The sequence below is a fragment of the Gossypium arboreum genome, chromosome 4, assembly GCF_025698485.1.
Source record: "Gossypium arboreum isolate Shixiya-1 chromosome 4, ASM2569848v2, whole genome shotgun sequence".
Lineage (NCBI taxonomy): Eukaryota > Viridiplantae > Streptophyta > Magnoliopsida > Malvales > Malvaceae > Gossypium > Gossypium arboreum.
In genome coordinates this window covers 122,260,262-122,281,357 of record NC_069073.1, presented here as the reverse complement: position 1 = coordinate 122,281,357, position 21,096 = coordinate 122,260,262, and the positions used below count along the sequence as shown (strand labels likewise).

The 21,096-nt window shown below is 32.3% G+C and overlaps 1 protein-coding gene and 1 long non-coding RNA gene across 4 annotated transcripts; both read left to right on the top strand.

Annotated features, from left to right (window-relative positions):
- Nucleotides 1-8,341: 8,341 nt before the first annotated feature.
- Nucleotides 8,342-12,214, top strand: LOC108482416 (MADS-box protein CMB1-like). Of its 2 annotated transcripts, XM_053026701.1 has the most exons (9): nt 8,342-8,579; nt 8,659-8,843; nt 10,003-10,081; nt 10,359-10,420; nt 10,496-10,595; nt 10,774-10,815; nt 10,924-10,965; nt 11,474-11,595; nt 11,890-12,214. In XM_053026701.1, the coding sequence occupies exons 2-9, from the start codon at nt 8,659-8,661 to the stop codon at nt 11,975-11,977; spliced, it is 720 nt and encodes a 239-aa protein (XP_052882661.1). In that variant the 5' UTR covers nt 8,342-8,579; the 3' UTR covers nt 11,978-12,214. The 2 variants fall into 2 exon arrangements, with proteins under 2 accessions (XP_052882661.1, XP_017641033.1); XM_017785544.2 differs by having other exon boundaries at nt 8,342-8,843.
- Nucleotides 12,215-16,916: 4,702 nt separating this feature from the next.
- Nucleotides 16,917-19,007, top strand: LOC128291541 (uncharacterized). Of its 2 annotated transcripts, none has more exons than XR_008281380.1 (2): nt 16,917-17,030; nt 18,861-19,007. It is a non-coding gene; the product is annotated as an uncharacterized LOC128291541 (long non-coding RNA). The 2 variants fall into 2 exon arrangements; XR_008281381.1 differs by lacking the exon at nt 16,917-17,030 and adding an exon at nt 18,162-18,219.
- Nucleotides 19,008-21,096: the final 2,089 nt, after the last annotated feature.

Here is a 21,096-nt window from a genome sequence, read left to right as displayed (position 1 = left end):
TATACAATAGAAAGGGAAATGAAACTTTTAATTGGTGTAGGTAATACGGATAGAGAAAGCCATACGATAACAATTTTAACGACACAATAACTTAAATGAAATTTTTTGAATAATTTAATGACCAATTTAATAACTTTATAAAATTAAGTGGAGTTTTGTTAAGGAAAACGATGACAGCTTTGTCATCCTAGATTCCTAGTCCTGTAATGAAAAAAACCTCAAACTCAGGTTAATAGTTGTGAAATCGACACGTCCTATTGCTGACAGTGCTTAAAGATGTTCTTTTTCATACTTTTTGGTTTTTTATCCTCTAAAACAAGTTTTCAACCTCCCATCTTGATATTTGTGTGTTTATAAATTTTTTAGATTAATATATCATTTTAGTACTTATATTTGTTTCTAATATTCAATTTACTAAAAAATTAATTTTAATGTTCAATTTGATACTTAGATTCAACAGCATCATGGTCATGTGGTCCAATAAATATTTAACATGTATGCTCTAGAGACAAAAATAAATATAAATATTTGACAAGTGCCAAATCGAACATTAAAGTCAAACTTAGGTACTTATATGAGATAAAAGAAAAAGTCAAGTATTGTTATTCCAATAGGGTCGGAAGCGTGTAAATTATTGTACTAAAAAATCACACAAAGTTCAATTCCCAGGGAAGAGAGGTGGATCACAAGGATCTCTTAAATACCAAGTCTTTCCTTAGTCAGAATATCCCTTCTATAGTAATTTAATAGCACAATTAAATACTACTATTATACCCTCAAATATTGAAAGAAAAATAGGACAAGAAAGAACACAAGAGTTTTAACGAGGTTCGGTAAATTATACCTACGTCCTCGGGCACTAACACCAGATGATAACTTTACTATCTAAAATATTACAAACAAATAGAATTCCTTAAGAATTCTCAAATGGGAGAAGAGAGAAAACTAAGAGAGAAAGATTGGTTGGGATGGTTGAAATGAGAAATGGTTAGGCCTATTTATAGTTGAGTTTTAGGGACTAACTTGCAAATGGCCTAAAAAATTAGGGACCAAAATTGCAATTATCACTTTCAACTTTAAACAACTTGTCAACTTTTTTTTTCTTTCGGTGCCAATTGCACCTCCCACCATTTTTGACTTTTCAACACTTACCTTATTTGATTTTTCAACAATCTCCACCTTGAAGATTTGATTAGGATAATCACATCTTCACACATTTCCTTCAACTCCCCAAATTCGATAAAGTTATCTTTTGTAGTGCCTCCAAATGCGCTCTCGAGCGCCATACACTTGAAGGTGCTCAAATTCTCAGGATGTTAATCAAGTTCAAACAATGATTAAACTTGATTGTTGTTACCACCTTGGTCATCATATCTGCGGGATTACTGCCGCCGGAATCTTCAAGTAGAATTTTTCCTTTTCAAAGACTTCCAAAGACAAAGTGATATCTTACGTCGATATGCTTGGTTCTTGAATGATAGACTTGATTTTTCGCTAAATGAATAGCGCTCGATCGTCACAATATAGACTAATGTGACTTTGAACAACTCCCAAGTCTTTCAACAATCCATTAAGCCAAATAGCCTCATTAATGACTTCAGAATCGCCATATATTCGCCTCAGTAGTAGACACGACTATTGTAGATCAGAAGGTAGACTTCCAACTCACTGGGCTTTCGTGAGTAAACAGATACCCGTAGTTGAACGACGTTTATCTAAATCACCAAAGAAAATCGGAATCAACATATCCAACTACAAACCCGACCAAGTGCTTCATCCTGTTCAAAATTAAACCAACATCTACGGTTTTTCGAAGATACCGTAGAATCCATTTCACGACTTGTCAATATCCTTTTCCGGATCATGCATATACCGCTCACAACTCCAACACTTGTGAAATGTCGGTCAGCGTACACACCATCAGATACATCAAACTCCCAACTGCATTAGCATATGGGACTTTTGCCATATATTCTCTTTCTTCTTCGCTTTTGGAGATAATTGAGCACTAAGTTTCAAATGAGAAGCAAGTGGGGTACTTACATGTTTTGTGTTTTCATTTACACCAAAACATTGTAATACCTTTTCGATATTGCTTCGATTCAAACAAAGCTTACCTCTCTGTCTCATCTCTACTTATCTCCATGCCGAGAATCTTCTTGGCCTCACCTAGATCTTTCATCTCGAACTCTTGATTCAACCGAGCCTTCACTTATCTATCTCTTTTGGCTCTTGAGCGATTAACATATCATCAACATACAAGAGTAGATAAATGAAAGATCCGTCATGCAGCTTCTGCAAATACACACAATTGTCATATTTGCTTCTTGTGTACTTCTGCCTTCTCATAAAGCTATCAAATTGCTTGTACCACTGCCTCGGGGATTGCTTCAATCCATATAGTGATTTGTTCAGATTACAAACCCAATTTCTACCACCAGCATCTTTGTATCCTTCGGGCTGAGTCATATAGATCTCCTCTTCTAACTCACCATGCAAGAAAGCCGTCTTAACATCAAGTTGAGCTAGCTCCAAATTCAACTGTGCTACCAAGGCCAACAAAATTCTAATGGAGGAATGCTTCACAACAGGGGAAATATATCATTGTAGTCAATTCCCTCATTCTGAGCGTAGCTTTTAGCTACCAATCTTGCCTTGTAGCGAACATTTTTCTTGCTAGGAGATCCATCTTTCTTTGCGAATACCTACTTGCATCCGATTGCCCTTTTACCTTTCGGTAATTGCGCCAACTCCCAAGTATTGTTCTTCAGGAGAGATTGCATTTCTTCATCCATGGCGCATTTCTATTTGTCACTTTCTAAGCTTTGCATTGCTTCTTGATAAGTGACAGGAATATCATCATCAACAACGGGAAGGGCATAGGCCACCATATCGAGAATCGAAAGCGGTTTACGAATTTCTCTCCGTGGCCTTGCAATCGCAATCGGTTCTGTGTACTTAATGGTTCTTGGGTCGAACCTCTTCAACCTCTAATTCCTCCATTGTGGCTGGAGAATTAGACTTATTAACTGGCAAATCCCCATCTGCTCAAACTCCACTGTTTTGGAGTACACTCCACCGCCGTGGAGTATCGCTCGTCTGAATATCTTTATCTGCTACCTTTTTCAATGTGGCGATTCATCAAAGGTAACATCTCTCGCTACTGATTATTTTCTTTGTGTCTAAGCACCAAAGACGAAATCCCTTCACTCCGTAAGTGATTCCCATAAAGAGAGCTTTCTTTGCCCTCGGATCTAACTTTGACTCCTTCACATGGTAATATGCGGTGGATCCAAACACATGTAAGGAATCATAATCAGAGCCGGTTTTCGCACCATACCTCCATAGGAGTTTTTCTTTCTAATGCAGATGATGGCAAGCGATTAACAAGATGGCGGTATGTCACGACCTCGATCCAAAATTACTTGCCCAACCCAAAGATTGGACAACATACATCGAACTTTCTCCAAGAATGTTCGATTCAAACGCTCTGCCACTCCATTCTGCATGGCGTATCCCTAGCTATGAAGTGTCGAACAATACCATACTCTTGGCACACATCAAGAACGGATCACTTATATTCCCTCCATTGTCCGTCCTAAGCCGCTTGATTTTCTTGTCAGTCTGGTTTTCGATCATAGTTTTCCATTTAAGAAAAACTCCAAGCACTTCATCTTTAGTTTTCACGGTATACACCCAAACTCTTTTGGAAAAGTCATCAACAAAAGTAACAAAGTAGTGTTTTCCTCCCAACGAAGGTGTTTTGGAAGGCCCCCACATATCTGAGTGAACATATTCCAAAATACCTTTTGTATTATGGATAACAGTGCCGAATTTCACTCTCTTTTGCTTTCCCAGAACACAATGCTTGCAAAATTTTAATTTGCAAGCCTTTGCACCTTTCAATAATCCTTGCTTTGCCAGAATTTGCAAGAATTTTTCGCTGGCATGTCCCAACTTCATATGCCACAGCTGCATTGAGTCCAATTCTTTGTTACTGGAAGCTGCAGCGACTGCTCCAATAACTGTACTACCTTGGTAGTAATACAAGTTATTTTTCCTGATGCCCTTCAATATCACAAGTGCGCCAGATGTCACTTTCAAAATCCCATCTCTCATAGTAACAACTGAACCATTGGATTCCAAGGCTCCCAATGAGATGAGATTTTTCTTCAAACTGGGCACGTACCGAACATCAGTCAGAACTCTGGTTGATCCATCTTTATTCTTTAATTGGATTGAACCTATCCCAACAGCTTTCTGAGCATTGTCATTGCCCATATAAACAACTCCTCCATTTAGTTCTACTAAATCGAGAACCACTCCGGTTAGGGGACATATGATAGGTACAACCCGAATCCAATATCCACTCATCTGAATGGAACGACGATGATGATGCAACTAGTGATAGTTCAGAGTCACTGGTATCATGCTTTGCAACACAAGCATCTACAGCAGCTTTTCCCTTATTCTTCAGCTTTGGACAATTTTTCTTCCAGTGGCCTTTCTCATGACAAAAGGCACATTCATCTTTCCCGAGTCTGGACTTTGACTTTGATCTCCCTTTCTGAGTTTTCTTCCGAGTGTATGAACGACCTCGGACTACTAAAGCTTCTGTATCTCTGATTGAGTTTTTCTGTTTGTCCTTCTTTCTCTGTTCATAACTGTATAAGGCCGCACAGACTTCGCTCAGAGATATATCACTCCTGCCATGAAGTAGAGTAGTTTCTAGGAACTCAAACTCCTCAGGAAGTGACCCCAACAGCATCAAAGCCAAATCTTCATCTTTGAATGTCTTATCCATATTTAGCAAATCAGTGACTAACTAATTAAATTTGATGATGTGATCATTCATTGTGGTACTTGGGACGTAAGTGAAGTGAAACAGTCTTTTCTTCAAGTGGAGCTTATTTTGACTGTTTTTCTTCAAAAATTTTTCTTCAAGTGCGACCCACAACTTATTTGCAGAAGTCTCCTTTGAAAAAGCATACCTCTGCTATCGAGAAAGGCATGATCGAATTGTGCCACATGCCAACCGATTGATCGCCTTCCAATCTTTCTCCGTACATCATCTCGTTTCTCTTCATCAATGGCAATGTCTAGACCTCTTTGAAAAAGGGCATCTAGAACCTCACTTTGCCACATACCAAAATGACCCGTGCCATCAAAGATCTCCACGGCCAATCTTGCATTTGCAATTGTCGGTCTTGTCCACATGGACGATGTTGAAGCTCCTACACCAACCGCTTTCTCCATAATCTTTCAATATACCTAAGGAAATCTTTTCGATGTGGAAGATCGGTTTAAAGCGCAACCACAGAGCATACTACGATTGACCTTGACTCTTGATACCACTTGTTATTCCAATAGGGTCGGAAGCGTGTAAATTATTGTACTAAAAATCACACAAAGTTCAATTCCTGGGAAGAGGTGGATCACAAGGATCTCTTAAATACCAAGTCTTTAATTAGTCGAATATCCTTCTATAGTAATTTAATAGCACAATTAAATACTACTATTATACCTCAAATATTGAAAGAAAAATAGGACAAGAAAGAACACAAGAGTTTTAACGAGGTTCGTAAATTATACCTACGTCCTCGGCACTAACACCGGATGATAACTTTACTATCTAAAATATTACAAACAAATAGAATTCCTTAAGAATTCTCAAATGGGAGAAGAGAGAAAACTAAGAGAGAAAGATTGGTTGGGATGGTTGAAATGAGAAATGGTTAGGCCTATTTATAGTTGAGGTTTATGGACTAACTTGCAAATGGCCTAAAAAATTAGGGACCAAAATTGCAATTATCCCTTTCAACTTTAAACAACTTGCCAACTTTTTTTTTTTCTCTCGGTGCCAATTGCACCTCCCACCATTTTTGACTTTTCAACACTTACCTTATTTGATTTTTCAACAAGTATCATTTTGGAAAAAAAAACTCAGGTACCAAACTAAACATTGAAGCCAAACTCGGGTATCAAATGAAGATAAAAAAAACTTAAGTACCAAATTGAATATTAAAATTAAATATAAGTATCAAATGTTATATTAATCTAGTTTTATCCGAAACAAAAATTGTTCGTCTTTACTCTATAAGGCCGTGAGAATTTGGAGGCAAAAATTAGCTTAAGCGATATTGAAACTTAAAGGAAAGTCATTGCTTGTTGCTATACTCGAGCTTACTTTGAGTACATATTTGCTATATCAAAAAGTATTTTGGTGCATCTTTTTTGACTGAAGATGTTGTTTTGGTACAGATTAAGTTGTTTAGGAGGAAAACCAATCGAAAGAATTGATCTCGTTAATACTTCAGTTTGTATTTCTTGAGATATCATCGGTTAATTTATTTGTAGAGCTTAAAATTACTGTAATTTTTTTACAATAATTTAACTGCTTTCTTAAATTAATAAAATTTATCATTCATAAAAAAATAAAAATCAAATTATAACAAAGAAATTAAATCCGTTAAAAACACTATACTTATATTAAAAACATTATGTTTATATAATTTTGTTAAAATTAAATCATTTATATTAGATATTTAAAAAAAAAGTATTTATATTAAAGTATCGTAATTGTCCCTAGATGTGAACAATGATAGATCGACACGTGTCCTTATCTTGCTGTATGCCTGCATGTTGATCGTGACTGATGCTTTTTGTTTTTCCAGTAAAAGTACGCATTATAATTTCATTTGTGTTATTATCATTATAAACAACACATATTTAAATGTGCTTAAATACGTATTATATTTTAAATTTAAGGGTTTAAACCGAACTTTAAATATCAAATTAAATGTGATTTGACTTGAGCTTGATAATAAAAAGAAAGCAATTTTGTTTTTGTTTTTTTCCCTTGAGATGTTGGGTAATTGACCAAAGACATGTTGTGACTCGCATTATCATCTTTGTACCCTAAAGAAAAGGCTAGTGCCATGAATCTTGCTAATCTAAATTTAATGCAAAGTTCACCTTTCAAAGGACTAGGTTTTTAGTGGGAGAAAATTTGGTTATATGTTAAATCTCAATTCAATTATTTGATGATTCATATCTCAATTTTTAAAAAAAAATGTTCCAAGTGAAGCTAGAAAATTTATTTTTTGTGAGTCAAATAATCTCATAAATTTTGAAGTATCATTTCGGGATGGCCTTGTCCCTTGTCTATTCCGTCGATGATCGTGATAAAATTTGAAGTTTAAATTTTAGCATTTTGTTATTTTTTTCACATTCTAATAAAGTAAACTAGAGGGATTAACTTTTTAATATTGATAAATTAAAGGGATAAGATTCAAATTAGACCTTATTTTTAGACACTTTTATAATCTTAATCAAACTTATACATGTTTTTTAATAGAAATAATCAAACTTTTACTCCCGCAATAGAATTGTTAGAGATTGTGTGACCTAGTTGAGTCCGTGTAGAACTATACTTTTATTATTTGAAACTTCTATTGTATCATTCGTTTTTCATCATTAATAAATTTCTTTTCTTCTGCCCGTGATATTTTACTCAAATGATTTTCACGTAAAATCTGTATATATTCTTATATTTTTTTTTTATTTCTTTATGGTCGTTCTACTGTTATTATCGAATAAGTATACATTTCAAATTAAAAAGTTAAAATTTAAGATGAAAATGATATAAAAAAAACATTCCATTATACCAAACATCATTCGGTAACCTTTGCTTTTGTGCTTTTGAGTTTATATATTTACGCTAATGACATGATTTGATGATCCCTTCCCCATGTCGCAACATTTTCAGAACCAAATTCTTTGATTCTTCACCCAAATTTACATTTCTAACCCCCTATCTCTTCAAGCTGGAAACAAAAGGTATGCCTATAGAGGTGGGAATATAATTGTCCAAACACAACCAGTGTTCCTAGCTTCCACAGTTGTTTCGACACGTAGAAACACACTTAAAGTCAGGAATGTTATTAAAGATTAAGATTGATGTTGACGTCATTTAGTCAAAATTTTAAGAAAATTCTAAAACTTATTTATTCATAATTAAGATATTATTCATATCGGTTTTATGGTTCATTAAAATTAATTATTTTGAAAGTATGTAATTTTTTTAATAACCTCATCTATAATATCTAAATTTTAGGGTTTTAAAAAAAAATACAATATAACACTAACTTAATTAGTAAAGACGGAAGTCTTAAATCTTATATATTTAAGTTTGAAATTTACTATGTATAATTATATACTTAGTTGTTTAAATCCGATCATGTACAATTAATCCCAATTTATTGACTATAATTTATTTATTTGCATATTTAAAAATAATATTCGATATAAAAATATAGAGAGAGTATATGGAGTTATCAACCACATACATTATCAAAAAGGAAAAAAAAAACAAAAACAAAACCATATGTAGTTGTCTTGTCCCACTTCCTTTTCATCTTTTCTATTTGAAGGAACAATGAAAACCTAACACCTAGAATTTATAGACTCATAAGCAGAAAAAAAAAAAAAAAGAAGCAACAAACCTTCTTAGTTCTTTACCCTAAGAACAACAAAACCAAACACAAAAAACAACAACCTAGTTTCTCAAAATAACATAGGTTGTTTTTCTTCCTTCCTTCCTTTCTTCATAAAAGCTTTTATTTCTTTTAGTTATTTTTGACAAAAATATATAAACAGATGGGCAGAGGAAAAGTGGAGTTGAAGAGGATCGAAAACAAGATAAATCGGCAAGTCACATTTGCAAAACGAAGAAATGGTTTACTCAAAAAAGCTTATGAACTTTCCATCCTCTGTGATGCTGAGGTTGCTCTTATCATTTTCTCTAATCGTGGTAAACTCTATGAATTTTCCAGTTCCAACAGGTAACTTTTTTTTTTTCCTTACAAAATCTGAATCTGTGTTTTTCTTCTGGATTCTTTTCAAGAGATCTTTTAAAACCCCCACAAAATTTCATCATCTTTGTGTTTCGATTTTATTTTACCAAGTTTCAAAGAACCCTAAAGTAGTTTTTTTTTAATCTATAATTTATACACTATTTTTAAAGATTTTCGATAAAACCCTTAAATCGAAAGATAATTCAATTAACTACAAATTTTTAAACCTAATGATGAATTGACATGCATACTGCTTTGTGTGTATATATAATTTATTTTAAAAATGCATGGATTAATTCATCTAATTTTATCAATGAATTAATTGACAGTACTTGACGTATTAATACATGGTCTTCTATATGCGTCTTCATATAAATCAATGTGCAGCTTTCTCTATACAAGCTTACTGCAAATTTGTGCTTTTATTTAGGGCCCCCTTTCTCCATTGTTTCATTCATCCATGGATAGGACATCTTATATATAAATTAATCTTTTTTTTATCATAATACCCTTTATAAATTAAATAAAAATATTTTAAAAAATAATTTTCCAAGAATGTACATTTAATGAATCTAATATTCACATTATTTGCAAGCAATGAGGATTAAATCAATTGATGTTTAATGAGAATAATCAAAGGATACTTTTGTAAAGATCATAGTTAGGAAACTAATATTAAGTAGAAATAATTACATTTTATTTAATAATTTAAAAGTAATTTAAAATATAATTATAATTTTAGTGTCATAAATTAAGTTTAGTTTCATAAATCAACGGAATATCGATACCGTGAAATAAATTTATAAGAGAAAAGTGATTGAGTTATTGTTAAATAAATGATTTTTTTAAAAATAAAATAAAATAAAATAAACACTCTCTTACTTCTACTCATTCAATTTTTAATTAAAATTTTACATTATTTTATTTCCATATTATTTTTATTATTTGTGTACCATAAGACTAGTTAAATTTTAATAATAAAAATTAAGTATAATTTTGGTGACAATTAGAGAAGCACCCATGAAAATTTGTGACCGAACAGTATTACCTTTTTCCATATCGATGTACAAATGGTACCTTATTTAATTTTTTTATAATAACAATAAAATTAGTATATTAAAGTACTAATTTTCTTCTATGTATGCAGCATTGCTGATACACTAGAGAGGTACAACAGGTGCACCTATGGAGCATTGGAACCTGGTCAAACAGAAATTGAGACACAGGTTATTTCATGCCTGTGATTCACTCTATATATATATATATATATATATAACTTTAGTCCAAGGAGTAGACATGGGTGAAGCCAAAAATTGCTTTAGCAGTAGAGTTAAATGAGGTCCAAGTTCCAACCACTCATTTCACTAGTATATTAATTTGTAATTTCATAAATTTTAAAAGGGTTAAATGATAAATTTTTCGTTTTTTTAAACCACCCTGGGATATCATGTTATATGAATTTAAGTTTGACAAAATCTAAAAGTGGTGCATGTCATCAAGCAGAGAAACTACCAGGACTATTTGAAGCTCAAAGCAAAAGTTGAGGTCCTTCAACATTCACAAAGGTAACACAAAGCAAAACAAAGTTATATATATAGTATCTATATGTGTGTGTATAAACATATGTATATATATTGTAGACATTTTCTGGGGGAAGAATTAGGAGACTTGGGCTCTAAGGAACTTGAGCAGCTTGAGCATCAGTTGGACTTCTCTTTGAAGAAAATCAGGTCATTAAAGGTATTTTTCTCTCAATTAGGGTTCTCTATGGTGAATATGATTATTTTAATTTTACATCATTTTTTTTTGTATATTATTCCCATACAATTATTCATCTTTGAGTGGTATTTGATAACATTTTGCTGAGAAAAAATGCTTATCTTATGCTGAAATTTATGCCCTTTTTGAATGAATGCAGATGGAGCATATGGTTGAGCAGCTTTCCAAACTTGAAAGAAAGGTATATATGTATATGTATATGTATATGTACATGTACATGTATATGTATATGTATTATTAAATTTGTGTTTTCTAGATATCATCATGCTTGTATTCTTTGTATACACAGGAAGAAATGCTACTGGAAACCAACAGAAACCTGAGAAGGAAGGTAAAAAAACCTGCTCATTTTTAAATGTTCTGTTGTAATAAGCTTCCAATACAGATATGCGCCCAACACATGTTGAAATTTATCCATGCATTTTATATAAATATAAATCATAAATATTGTTAGAGTTGTGTGACCCATATGTCGTGCAAGTTGAATCCCTACAACTTAAATTCCATTTGTATAGCATGTTTTCAAACATAGTGGACTTTTACTCCTCTGTTCGTAATTTTTCTTGATAAGAGTTTTTCACATAAAATCTATGTGTTCTTATTTTTTCTTTCTTATTACTTTGCTATCATTCTAATATTATTATTGGTGTTTATTATAACAAATATTTTAAGAAAAGTAGATACAAGTTTACTTGCACACTTAACCATGTGTGTTTGATATAACATATATATTAAAATATATATGTATTTAAAGGATGATGTCTTCGTACCATGTTGGGGTTGGATACTGTCTTTTTCACTTATTATCATTTGATCTTAAATGGAATTCATGTTCCCAGTTGGATGAAAATGCTTCAACACTAAGATCAACATGGGAAACTGGGGAGCAAAGTGTTCCATGCAACCTCCAGCGTCCTCGATTTTTTGAGCCTTTACAATGCACCACTTCTATGCAGATTAGGTAACTTAACCTAAACCCTAATTTTTCCATTATTCCAATTCAAGACATAGATATAAACATGTGCCCATATATATTCGATTTTAGAAAATTATTTTAGGGGAGGAAAAATTGAATAATAAGTGGGTAATTTTATAAATTTTAAAAAAGATTAAAAGATAAATTTACCATTTTGGGGCATTAGCCTCACTCAAATGGGAAAATTATTTTTTAGTCCCCTAATAAACAAAAGGATTTCTATTTAGTCCTTTCAACTTAAATTTTTTTTTTATTTGTGTGTGTGTGTGTTTATTGCAGTTACAATGTTCCAGCTGATCTAACACATGAAAACATTGCTACTACAACTTCAGCACCAAGTGGGTTCATCCCTGATTGGATGCTTTAATAGTTTTAAAACATTTTAATCAAATAAATCCATGTATAATCTCTTCTCTATAGTGATGAAAAAAATAGCAGAAATTGGCTGTATTTAATTATTAAAAAGGGTGGTCGATGCTTGGGGTAAAGCTCCATTTGTAATAATTTCTTGGATTTTTATTATCATGAAACCTAAGTTTTCATAATGTATATGCTACCAACCTTTCATATGTTAGTATTTCACTCCCTTAGCTGAAGGGTAAAATTACAGTTTTAGTCCATTGTAGTTATGAATTATTTAATTTAAGTCTTGACATTTGGCCCCCAATATCATATTCCAGACTTGGGCCCTATTTGCAGGAGCTTTTAATATGATGAGCAAGGAGAATGTATATATATATATATATGTATAAGTATATATATAGATAGATAGATTTTTCATGTGTTTAAAAATCCAATCTTGTAATAATTCGATATTTGTTTGTCGACCTAAAAAAGGTGATTCAGGTATTTGTCTTTTCAACTGAAAGTAGACTTAAAGAAAATGTGAAGTTAGAAAGCGTGAATAAAGTTTGCGATGAAATTCAATGCAGCATGGAAAAGTGGGTAATTTTTTCATATTATATTTTTATATCATTTTTAAAGGACAATTTATTTATTCTTTTATCAATAAAGTCCAATTTAGGCAACAATAAAAACCTAGTTGCACAATGCCTCAAACAGACAGGACCAGCTATACTAGACAGCAACAATACCATGCGTAAAATAAAAACTATCATAGAGGTCCTTGTATTTTGAGTCAAATTATATCTTACTTCATTTATTCAAAAAATTGACAAATTAGTCCTTATATGTTAAATTAAAGAATAAATTGATCTTTTTATTAAAATTACATATATTTCTACTATTAAAACTGATATGATTGATGAAATATCTTAATCTAGTGTACATAAACTAGTTTTTAACAATAGAAATGGAGAAATTATTTTATGTACTCTTTCCAACACATCATTTATGGTCCTTTTTCCAATTATTCAATGACATTAATTTATTCTATGTCATTAATGCATAATTTTGGTTTTTTTTTGGTGAAAAAATCAAAATACAAAGAAAATAACTTAGACCCTCAAAGGAGGATTTTCAAACAATCTTAAATCTAGGCTCTTAGTATGAATTGACTTAGCTAGACTATCAGCAATTAAGTACTTATCCTCTTTGGGAATATACTGAATTTTCCACTGATCCATCCTCCTCAAAATAAGATGAATTTTCCTAACCAAAACAGAGCGAGAGAGTTTTGAAGAGTCCTCCAAGATGACATTAACAACTTCAATACTATCAGTTTGGAATAGGATTTTTTGGAAACGCCTATCCAGAATAAGATTTAGCCCATCTAGAATTCCCCAAAGTTCTGCCTCTAGAACGTGCAATTGCCCAAGTATTTGGCGAACCCAATGATCCATTCACCATTATGATCTCTCACACAGCCGTCATCTACAGCGAAGCCTTCATCAAACCTCACCAAACCATCTGTGCTCAAACTTACCCAGTTGTTAGGTAAATGCCAATGTTGAATATGATTTCGCGCTTTATGAGATGAAATCATTGAAAAAGAGGAAAATTGCCTCGCCCAACTGTGAGAGATTTTAATAATGTCGTCAGCACTCCATGTGATGCATTGAAAAATGAACATGTTCCAGTTTTTCCAAATACGCCGCACGATAATCCCAAAGAGACATGGCCAATCGATTCCACCCCAAGAAGAAGAGTAGCTGTGAAGATTGTTCTTCATCCAGTGAAGAAAAGATTTGGAATAGAAAACAGAAAGATCTTACTGTGGAATAAGCTTGTCCCAAATACCTTTGTAAGCATTGCAATATCTGAGTATATGCAAAACATCTTCATAATCATATCCATAAAGGCTACATGCATTGCTACTCCCAAAGCCTCGTATGACCCTCTCAGCGTTTGTGAAGAGACTTTGTTTAAGAGCCAACCAGATGAAAAATCTAATTTGATGAGGGCCTTGATACTTCCATGGTATTTCCCAAAGTCGCTCTTTTAAATTAAAAGTCCCTTCACGAACCTTCTCATAAGCGTTTTTGAGAGAAAATGAGCCAGTCGAGGTAGTTCCCCAAAGAATCCGATCCGAACTTGATGAAGGATAAGGTGGTGGAACGCTTACTGTTTTGTTGATAATCTCCTCAGGAACCCAAGGTCGGAAAAAATCAAACTTCCAAGAGCCATCATCTGCAACCATACTATTAAGAGAACAATATAGAAAAGGGTTAGTAGAATGAGGGATAATTTTTTTACCTTAAACCATAAACCCTGAATTCGAATCTCGAACTCCAAACCTTGAACCTGAATCATTTAGGGTTCGGGTTCAGTTTTGAGTTTGGGGTTCAAGATTTGAGATTCAATATTTAAAGTTTAGGGTTTAGGGTTCTAAGTTTAGGGTTTAGGGTAAAAATTACCAAAATTATGTATCAATGACATGAAAAAAACTAAAATATCATTAAATAATTGAAAAGGAACTATGGATGATATGGTGGAAGGTCCATAAAATAATTTCTCATAGAAATGAATAGAAATTTTGACAGAATGATTAATTTGCTTTTTGATTTAACGTACAAGAACTAATTTACCCATTTTTTGAGTAAAGGGGACATGTTGCAATTTGACTTCTAATACAAGAGCTTTCATGTACTTTTACTAAAAATACACAGTGGAAAAATTGAGTTGAAAATTGAGTAGCATTTAGATTATTTCCTCCTCCTCTCACCAAGCCATGAACATATCAGATTGGTCGACATCCACCTAAGTTAAGATATCTATCTAGTGGCGGAATGTGTTAATAAATTTTAGGGTTGTAAATAAAGATTTAAAAGAAAAACTAAAGATCTAATTAAAATGTTTACAAATTTTAGAGGCTTAATGGAAATTTTCAAAATTTCTGAGAAAATTAAAGAGAATTTTTTAAATTTTTGTAAGGCATTATTAGAATTTCTAGAAATGTTGAAGGAGCTTAATTAAAGTTTTAAAAAAATTGAAGGGTATAATGAAAATTTTCCAAAATGTTGGAGAGGCGAAGTCCCCTCCTACTCCAACGGTGTTCCACCTTTACATCTATATACCATTTGCTTCTCGGCTACCGATAGAATTAAACAATCCTAATAATGGTAAAATTATTTTGTTACTTCTTCAAAATTTTAAAAATTATAAATTAGCATAATAATAAATTTATACTTTAATCCTCAAAAATATTTATTATTCATCTGTGAACCCTAAAATAATTTCCTGCTTCACCTGAATACAGTTTACACGATATTCACAACTCTAAAAGTTGTTTTGTTGGAGAAAAATAATTGTAGATTGGTCGATTGATATTTGTATTGTTATCAATGTAGAAAGTGTTTGAGACGTTGAAGTGTATTATCCTTCTATTTAATAGCTAAGGAGAAGTCATGGATAATTCTAAATATTGTATCAAAAAATACAGATATAATAAAAACTTATAACGAGATTAATGTTAAAATATATATGTATATATATATATATATATAATAAGTTTAATTTAATTATTTGTTAATAAATAAAATTTATAATAAATATGTTTTCCCAGAGTTCGTTGGGTAGTCTTTGTCTTTTCAGCAAAATGAGGTGTCAAATCACCATAATAAGGTTAACAGTCCTTGGCACATCATCATTCAACTTCATCATGATATTTCCTTTATTTCTTAATAAATGGTAAATTTTTCATTATAGTCACTCAATTTTGAGGGCCTTCTTATTTTCACTATCATTAACTTAATTTCAAATTCTAGCCATTTTATTGTTAAAATGTATTTAGTCATCAAACAGAATGTTGACGTGACTTTATTGTTAAAAAGTATTTTATAATTTTATGTATTTTTAAAATTTTTGAAATTAGGATTAAATTAATAGAATGTGTAAACATTGATGATTAATTTGTTGATTTTTAGAATTAGAATCAAATTAAAAGAGTATTAAAATATTTAGGGCTAAATTATTATTATAGCAATCAAAAGAAGGCTACATCAGCCTTCGATTTTGTGACCGAATACATTTTAACAATTTATTTTTTTCTTATTTGTAAAAGAAAAATTCAAAATTTATAACTACAGGTAAAAATCATAAATAATACATATACAATTAACTAAATACAAAACTCAATAGATCGAAGGCTAATATATAATTGGACCTAAAATAAAATAAATCTAGACAAAACTCACCCATAATAGAACTAATCAAGAAGAGAACCACGCATGACATTTGCACATAAAAGTCCACGACCTCAACCTTGCTAACACTACTTAAGTACAATTGGCAACTACTTTTACTCGTACTCCTTACCTAACCTTTAAATCAGAGGAAAATCACGCATAAGCACGCTTAAACTCACGTCCTCTTGATTGTTATAATAATAACAATACCACCTCTTAAAGTGTAACGCCCCAATTTTCAAGAATTCTGTGAATGTTGGCATAAGTTTAATTATGTTAGTGGGCCTCTAGAAAGCCAAGCTTAAGATAGAACCCGACAATTTTAGTTAATTTTTGTTCCATAAGAAAAAGGGGGTGAAATTATGAAATAGAACCTATGTGAAAATGTTTGAAAATACTATAGGCTAAATTGAAGTGGCCAAATAAATAGGAGTGCAAAATAGGAGGATTTGCATGACAAACCTCCCATTTTATATGAAGTGGCCAGCCATCATGTTGTTGTAGACAATATGAGCACTTGATATCCATAATTCATGGTACAAATTGATAATGGGTTAGGTAAATGTTCCATGATAATGGATTAGGTAAATATTCCATGATAATGAGTTAGGTAAATGTTCCATGATAATGATTTAGGTAAATGTTCTATGATGGGCATTTCATGTCTTTTGTATTAAAGAATTAAATGGATGAAATATAAAATTTTATTAAAAGAAAAATGGGGGAAAAGAACAAAGTTTTGTCCATATTTGTTCATCATAGCCTAAAGTTAGAGAAGAGAAAGGAGAGGAGAAAGCTCTTGAATGTTCGGTCACTTGGGGAAGAAAATTGAAGGTAAGTTCATGGTAGTTTGCTTCTATCTTAATGTTTATGAGTTCTTCTTGATTCTACCTTAACTCTTGAAGCATATTTTGGTTTTTAGTTGTGTTGTGAGCATTTAGTCATGAATTAAAATGAAGGACATGGTTGTTGTTTCATGTTCTTTTGATGAAAAATGGAAAATAGGTGAAGTTGAGCCAAACAAATGAGCATGCATGTGCCTTAGATGTTAAAGGGAAAAATCAGCTAACATGTTGTGCTTTAAAATGATGAAATGGAGATTATAATTAAGTAAAATCATAGATATGTGATGATTGATTGGTGATATACATGTTTAAATAACAAGCATGCAAGTTAGGTGTGAAAGAGTGATTTGGTAATAAATTTGCTTGGGACAGCAGCAGTAACGTGACTTTGGAAAATCACCATAAATTGTGGGAGATGAGTTAGAAGCTGCATAAATTATGTAATCAAAGCTTAATGAGTCTAGTTTCAAATGGAATAAACAAGAACATATTTTGAATTCTGTACAATGAGAAATTTGATTCGTAATGAAGAGTGGTCAGATTAGTCAAACAGTGAAACATGGGAAACTTTAAGAAAATTCTGGTATTGATTGGCTAAACAAAAAATTCTGAAAATTTTATGGATAGAAGATATATGAGTCTATTTTCAGGTAAAATTAACGGAACTTGATTTGGAGTTTCGTAGCTCCAATTATAAATGATTTAGTGACTATTGTTCAGGAAGACAGCTTACAGTGAGATTATGATTATGTGGTAAACATTGACAAAAATTTGTTAATGAGTTGCTTATTGATTTCTTATAAGCTTACTATGATCTGTAGGTGTGGTTGGCCGAATATTGTAAGGGGTTAATATGTAGTTCGTATTTGAATAGTTAGATTAATGTGTTAGTAATCCAATTGTTGGCAGTTCGTGTGTGGATCTCGTCAGCATATCGTCGCAAATAAGTGTGTAACTAACACCCTCTTTCTTAGTCTGGATCGGCAAAAGTTGAAAAGCTGAAATGCCGAAAACCGGTATTTTGTAGATTTGCGAGTGTGCGAATGCTCGTGAGGTAAATCAATTAATGTTTTTGGTAAACCGCAAAATTTGGACCGCAAAGTGCATGATTTACGTGCCTCGATATTTTTGGGCTTAATGGGCCAAAATTGGAATGATGGGCCAACGGGCCCAATTCAGTAAGAACACTCGATGCGTGATTACATTAGTACGTGAAAAGTAGGAATATGCATGAAAAACCCTAAAATAGATAAATTACTGAAATACCTTTAAAAGTGAAAAATTTATAGTTTTACCCCTAGTAGATAAATTACCGAAATGCCCCTAGGGTTAAATTAACCTAAATGCATGTTTGACTGTTGTTATTTACTGCATGCCATGTTGTTATTATCTGATGCATGGGATTAAGATATTGACGGAGGAAGTACTGAAAGTGGCTTGTCCACGTACTGGAGGCTTTGCCTCAATTTACTGTTAACTGAGCCTTGTGTTGGGCTGGGTGGGTTGAGCTATTCCCCATATGGAGTGTAAGGCTGGTACGGGTGGAGTGTAGTGGTTGGTGGGTTGAGTAGTCTCCCCAAATGGGCTTGCATATGTTATTGATGTTGCATGTATTTTGAAATGGGCCTATGGGCCATACTGTTATCTGAATAAGGGGCTAAGGCCCAGTTTATTGTAATCTGAAAAGGGCTCTGGTCCAATACCACTGTTACCTGAATGGGCTTAGGCCCAATAGGCTTGAGCTGACTTGGGCTTTGAATGGGTTTTCCTTACACACTGAGTTTTCCCAAACTCACCCCTTTTATTTTCATCCACGCAGGAAATCCCCAACCATAGTGGGCTTGGAGCTGTGAGGGAATTCGGAGTGGCCACCCGTTCTGAAAGTTTGGTTTTCTTCTGGTGAACTGGACATCCTATTATTTACGTTGAGGTTTGGGTTTTTAAATGTAATAAGGCCGCTTAATTATTTTTGATGGTTTTAATATGTATTACTAAGATAGGTATTACTTATTTTAACTGTTGAAATTGGATAGCTTTAGGGCGCGTTTTCAAAAAAAAAAAAACAACAATTGATTTCAAAATAACATGACAATAAGCAAAGCTTCCGCAATGAAAGTATTTTCCAAAATTAATCACTTTTCCTAAAAATGACTTAATCAAATCGGTTTCCTAGAAATATACATGACGTTAAGGTGTGGCAATGGCGGTGTGCATGTCTACGATTGGATCCGAAGGGAGCTTGGTACTTAAGTAGTCCGATAGACTCACCTCCTCTTTTTCGGTTTCCTACTTGGTGCACAGCTTCCATTCACTTTAACCTATAATGAAATTATCTTTTAAAACACTAAGTAGGTTTTTTCTAGATCAACAATATAAAATGTTTTGAACGCTTCGATGTGGCATGTCGGATCCGGCCATAACGTCTGGGCCGGGTTTGGGGTGCTACATAAAGCAATTTTATTTTTATTGAATACACATATATTAATTTTCTATTATTTCTATTAATTATAAGGTAATTCGGTTAAAATTGCATCATAAAATAAATTAAATGATATAATTTAATTAGTGAAATTCTTAAAATTACGTCTAGAATTCAAAGTTCAGTGGAATTCATCAATATAATCCTTACTAATATTTAAAATTCGAATCTACATTTACAAGTCTCTCAATTATTGTCACATACATCACCAGTAGATAATTTCAACGATTAGGTCTCATGATGCACATGTATTCATATTTGCATGTGTATATCTCATTGAAAGATGTGATATGCAAAATACACAAATCAAAGTAATTGACAAAATGGGATAAAATATGTTTGACATGGTTCAATTGTGGCAATTCCTTCTCATTCATGTAACAATTATATCCATATATTTTTCACTATAAAAAGTATTACCTTTCACTAAAAAGTAGTGGTCCTCCTTCCCCCCTCCTCCCCCACCCCCCTTTTTTTTTCTTTGTTAAAGCTAATTATAAACCTATACCTGTTTTATATAAAGAAGTAAAATACATGATGAACCTCATCTCATTCCCATTCTTTGTATCACACCATATCAAGTACCTAATCATTTTTCTTTGTATTTTTCAAATTAGTACTTTTCTTTCTTCTTTTTTTCATTCTTTTCCAACATTGGGGTGTTTTCTCGTAATAAGATCTCAAATTCCAATCTTGTAAAAAGGGTCGAAAATTTTAGCGTTAACTGGGTTTATTTGGTAGGGCAAAAAAATATGAGTCGTCAATTTGTTTAATAAATTATTAAGGATTTGTGTGGTACATACCGGATTAATCGTATACCGGATTAATCGTTTTCGTACGAATAGACGTGAGTATATGAGGTGACTCATTTTTGTCCTTGTAAAGAAATTATCAATGGCTTCAATTGCTTGAACCCACGAGGGAAAGATTCTCCCAGTTTCTCTATTTTTGTAATATGGTCCCAGTAATATGATACTTCTTTGCAACTTCAACAGTGAAATAAAAGGAAAATGGGAAAAAATAGAGAAAATTATTGTGATTGGATCTGACAACGTTTTTTGGTACACTCACAATTTAAAGCATTAAAAACCAATGATATTTTGGTAAAAGAAAATAATAGTAATATGTAAAAAATTAAAAAAACATTACTAAATAATTTTTAAAAACCATAAAATAAAACCCAAAATTAATATCTAAGAAATTAAAAATTCAAAAAAATTCAAAAACCCCAACTAAATCCAACTCGCACTAAATCTGGCCTCTACCATGAGATCATTACCATAAAACTAGTAAAACCATGCATGTCCATGAGACATGACATTTAAGTAATACATCATTCAATCTTCCCATATGGTGCTTTAGAATTTAGACGTACTAAGGCATGAATAATTTCATCAGCTATGGGAATGGTTAAAAGTATTCGACAAAAGTATTATGGAGAATTTTATATTATATTATAAGTTAAATTGTATTTTGTCTTCTTTATTAAAAAATTTACAAATTAATTATTGTATGTTAGATCAAAAAGTAAATCGATTATTTCAGTTAAAAATTTTAACCATTTCTATCTTTAAAA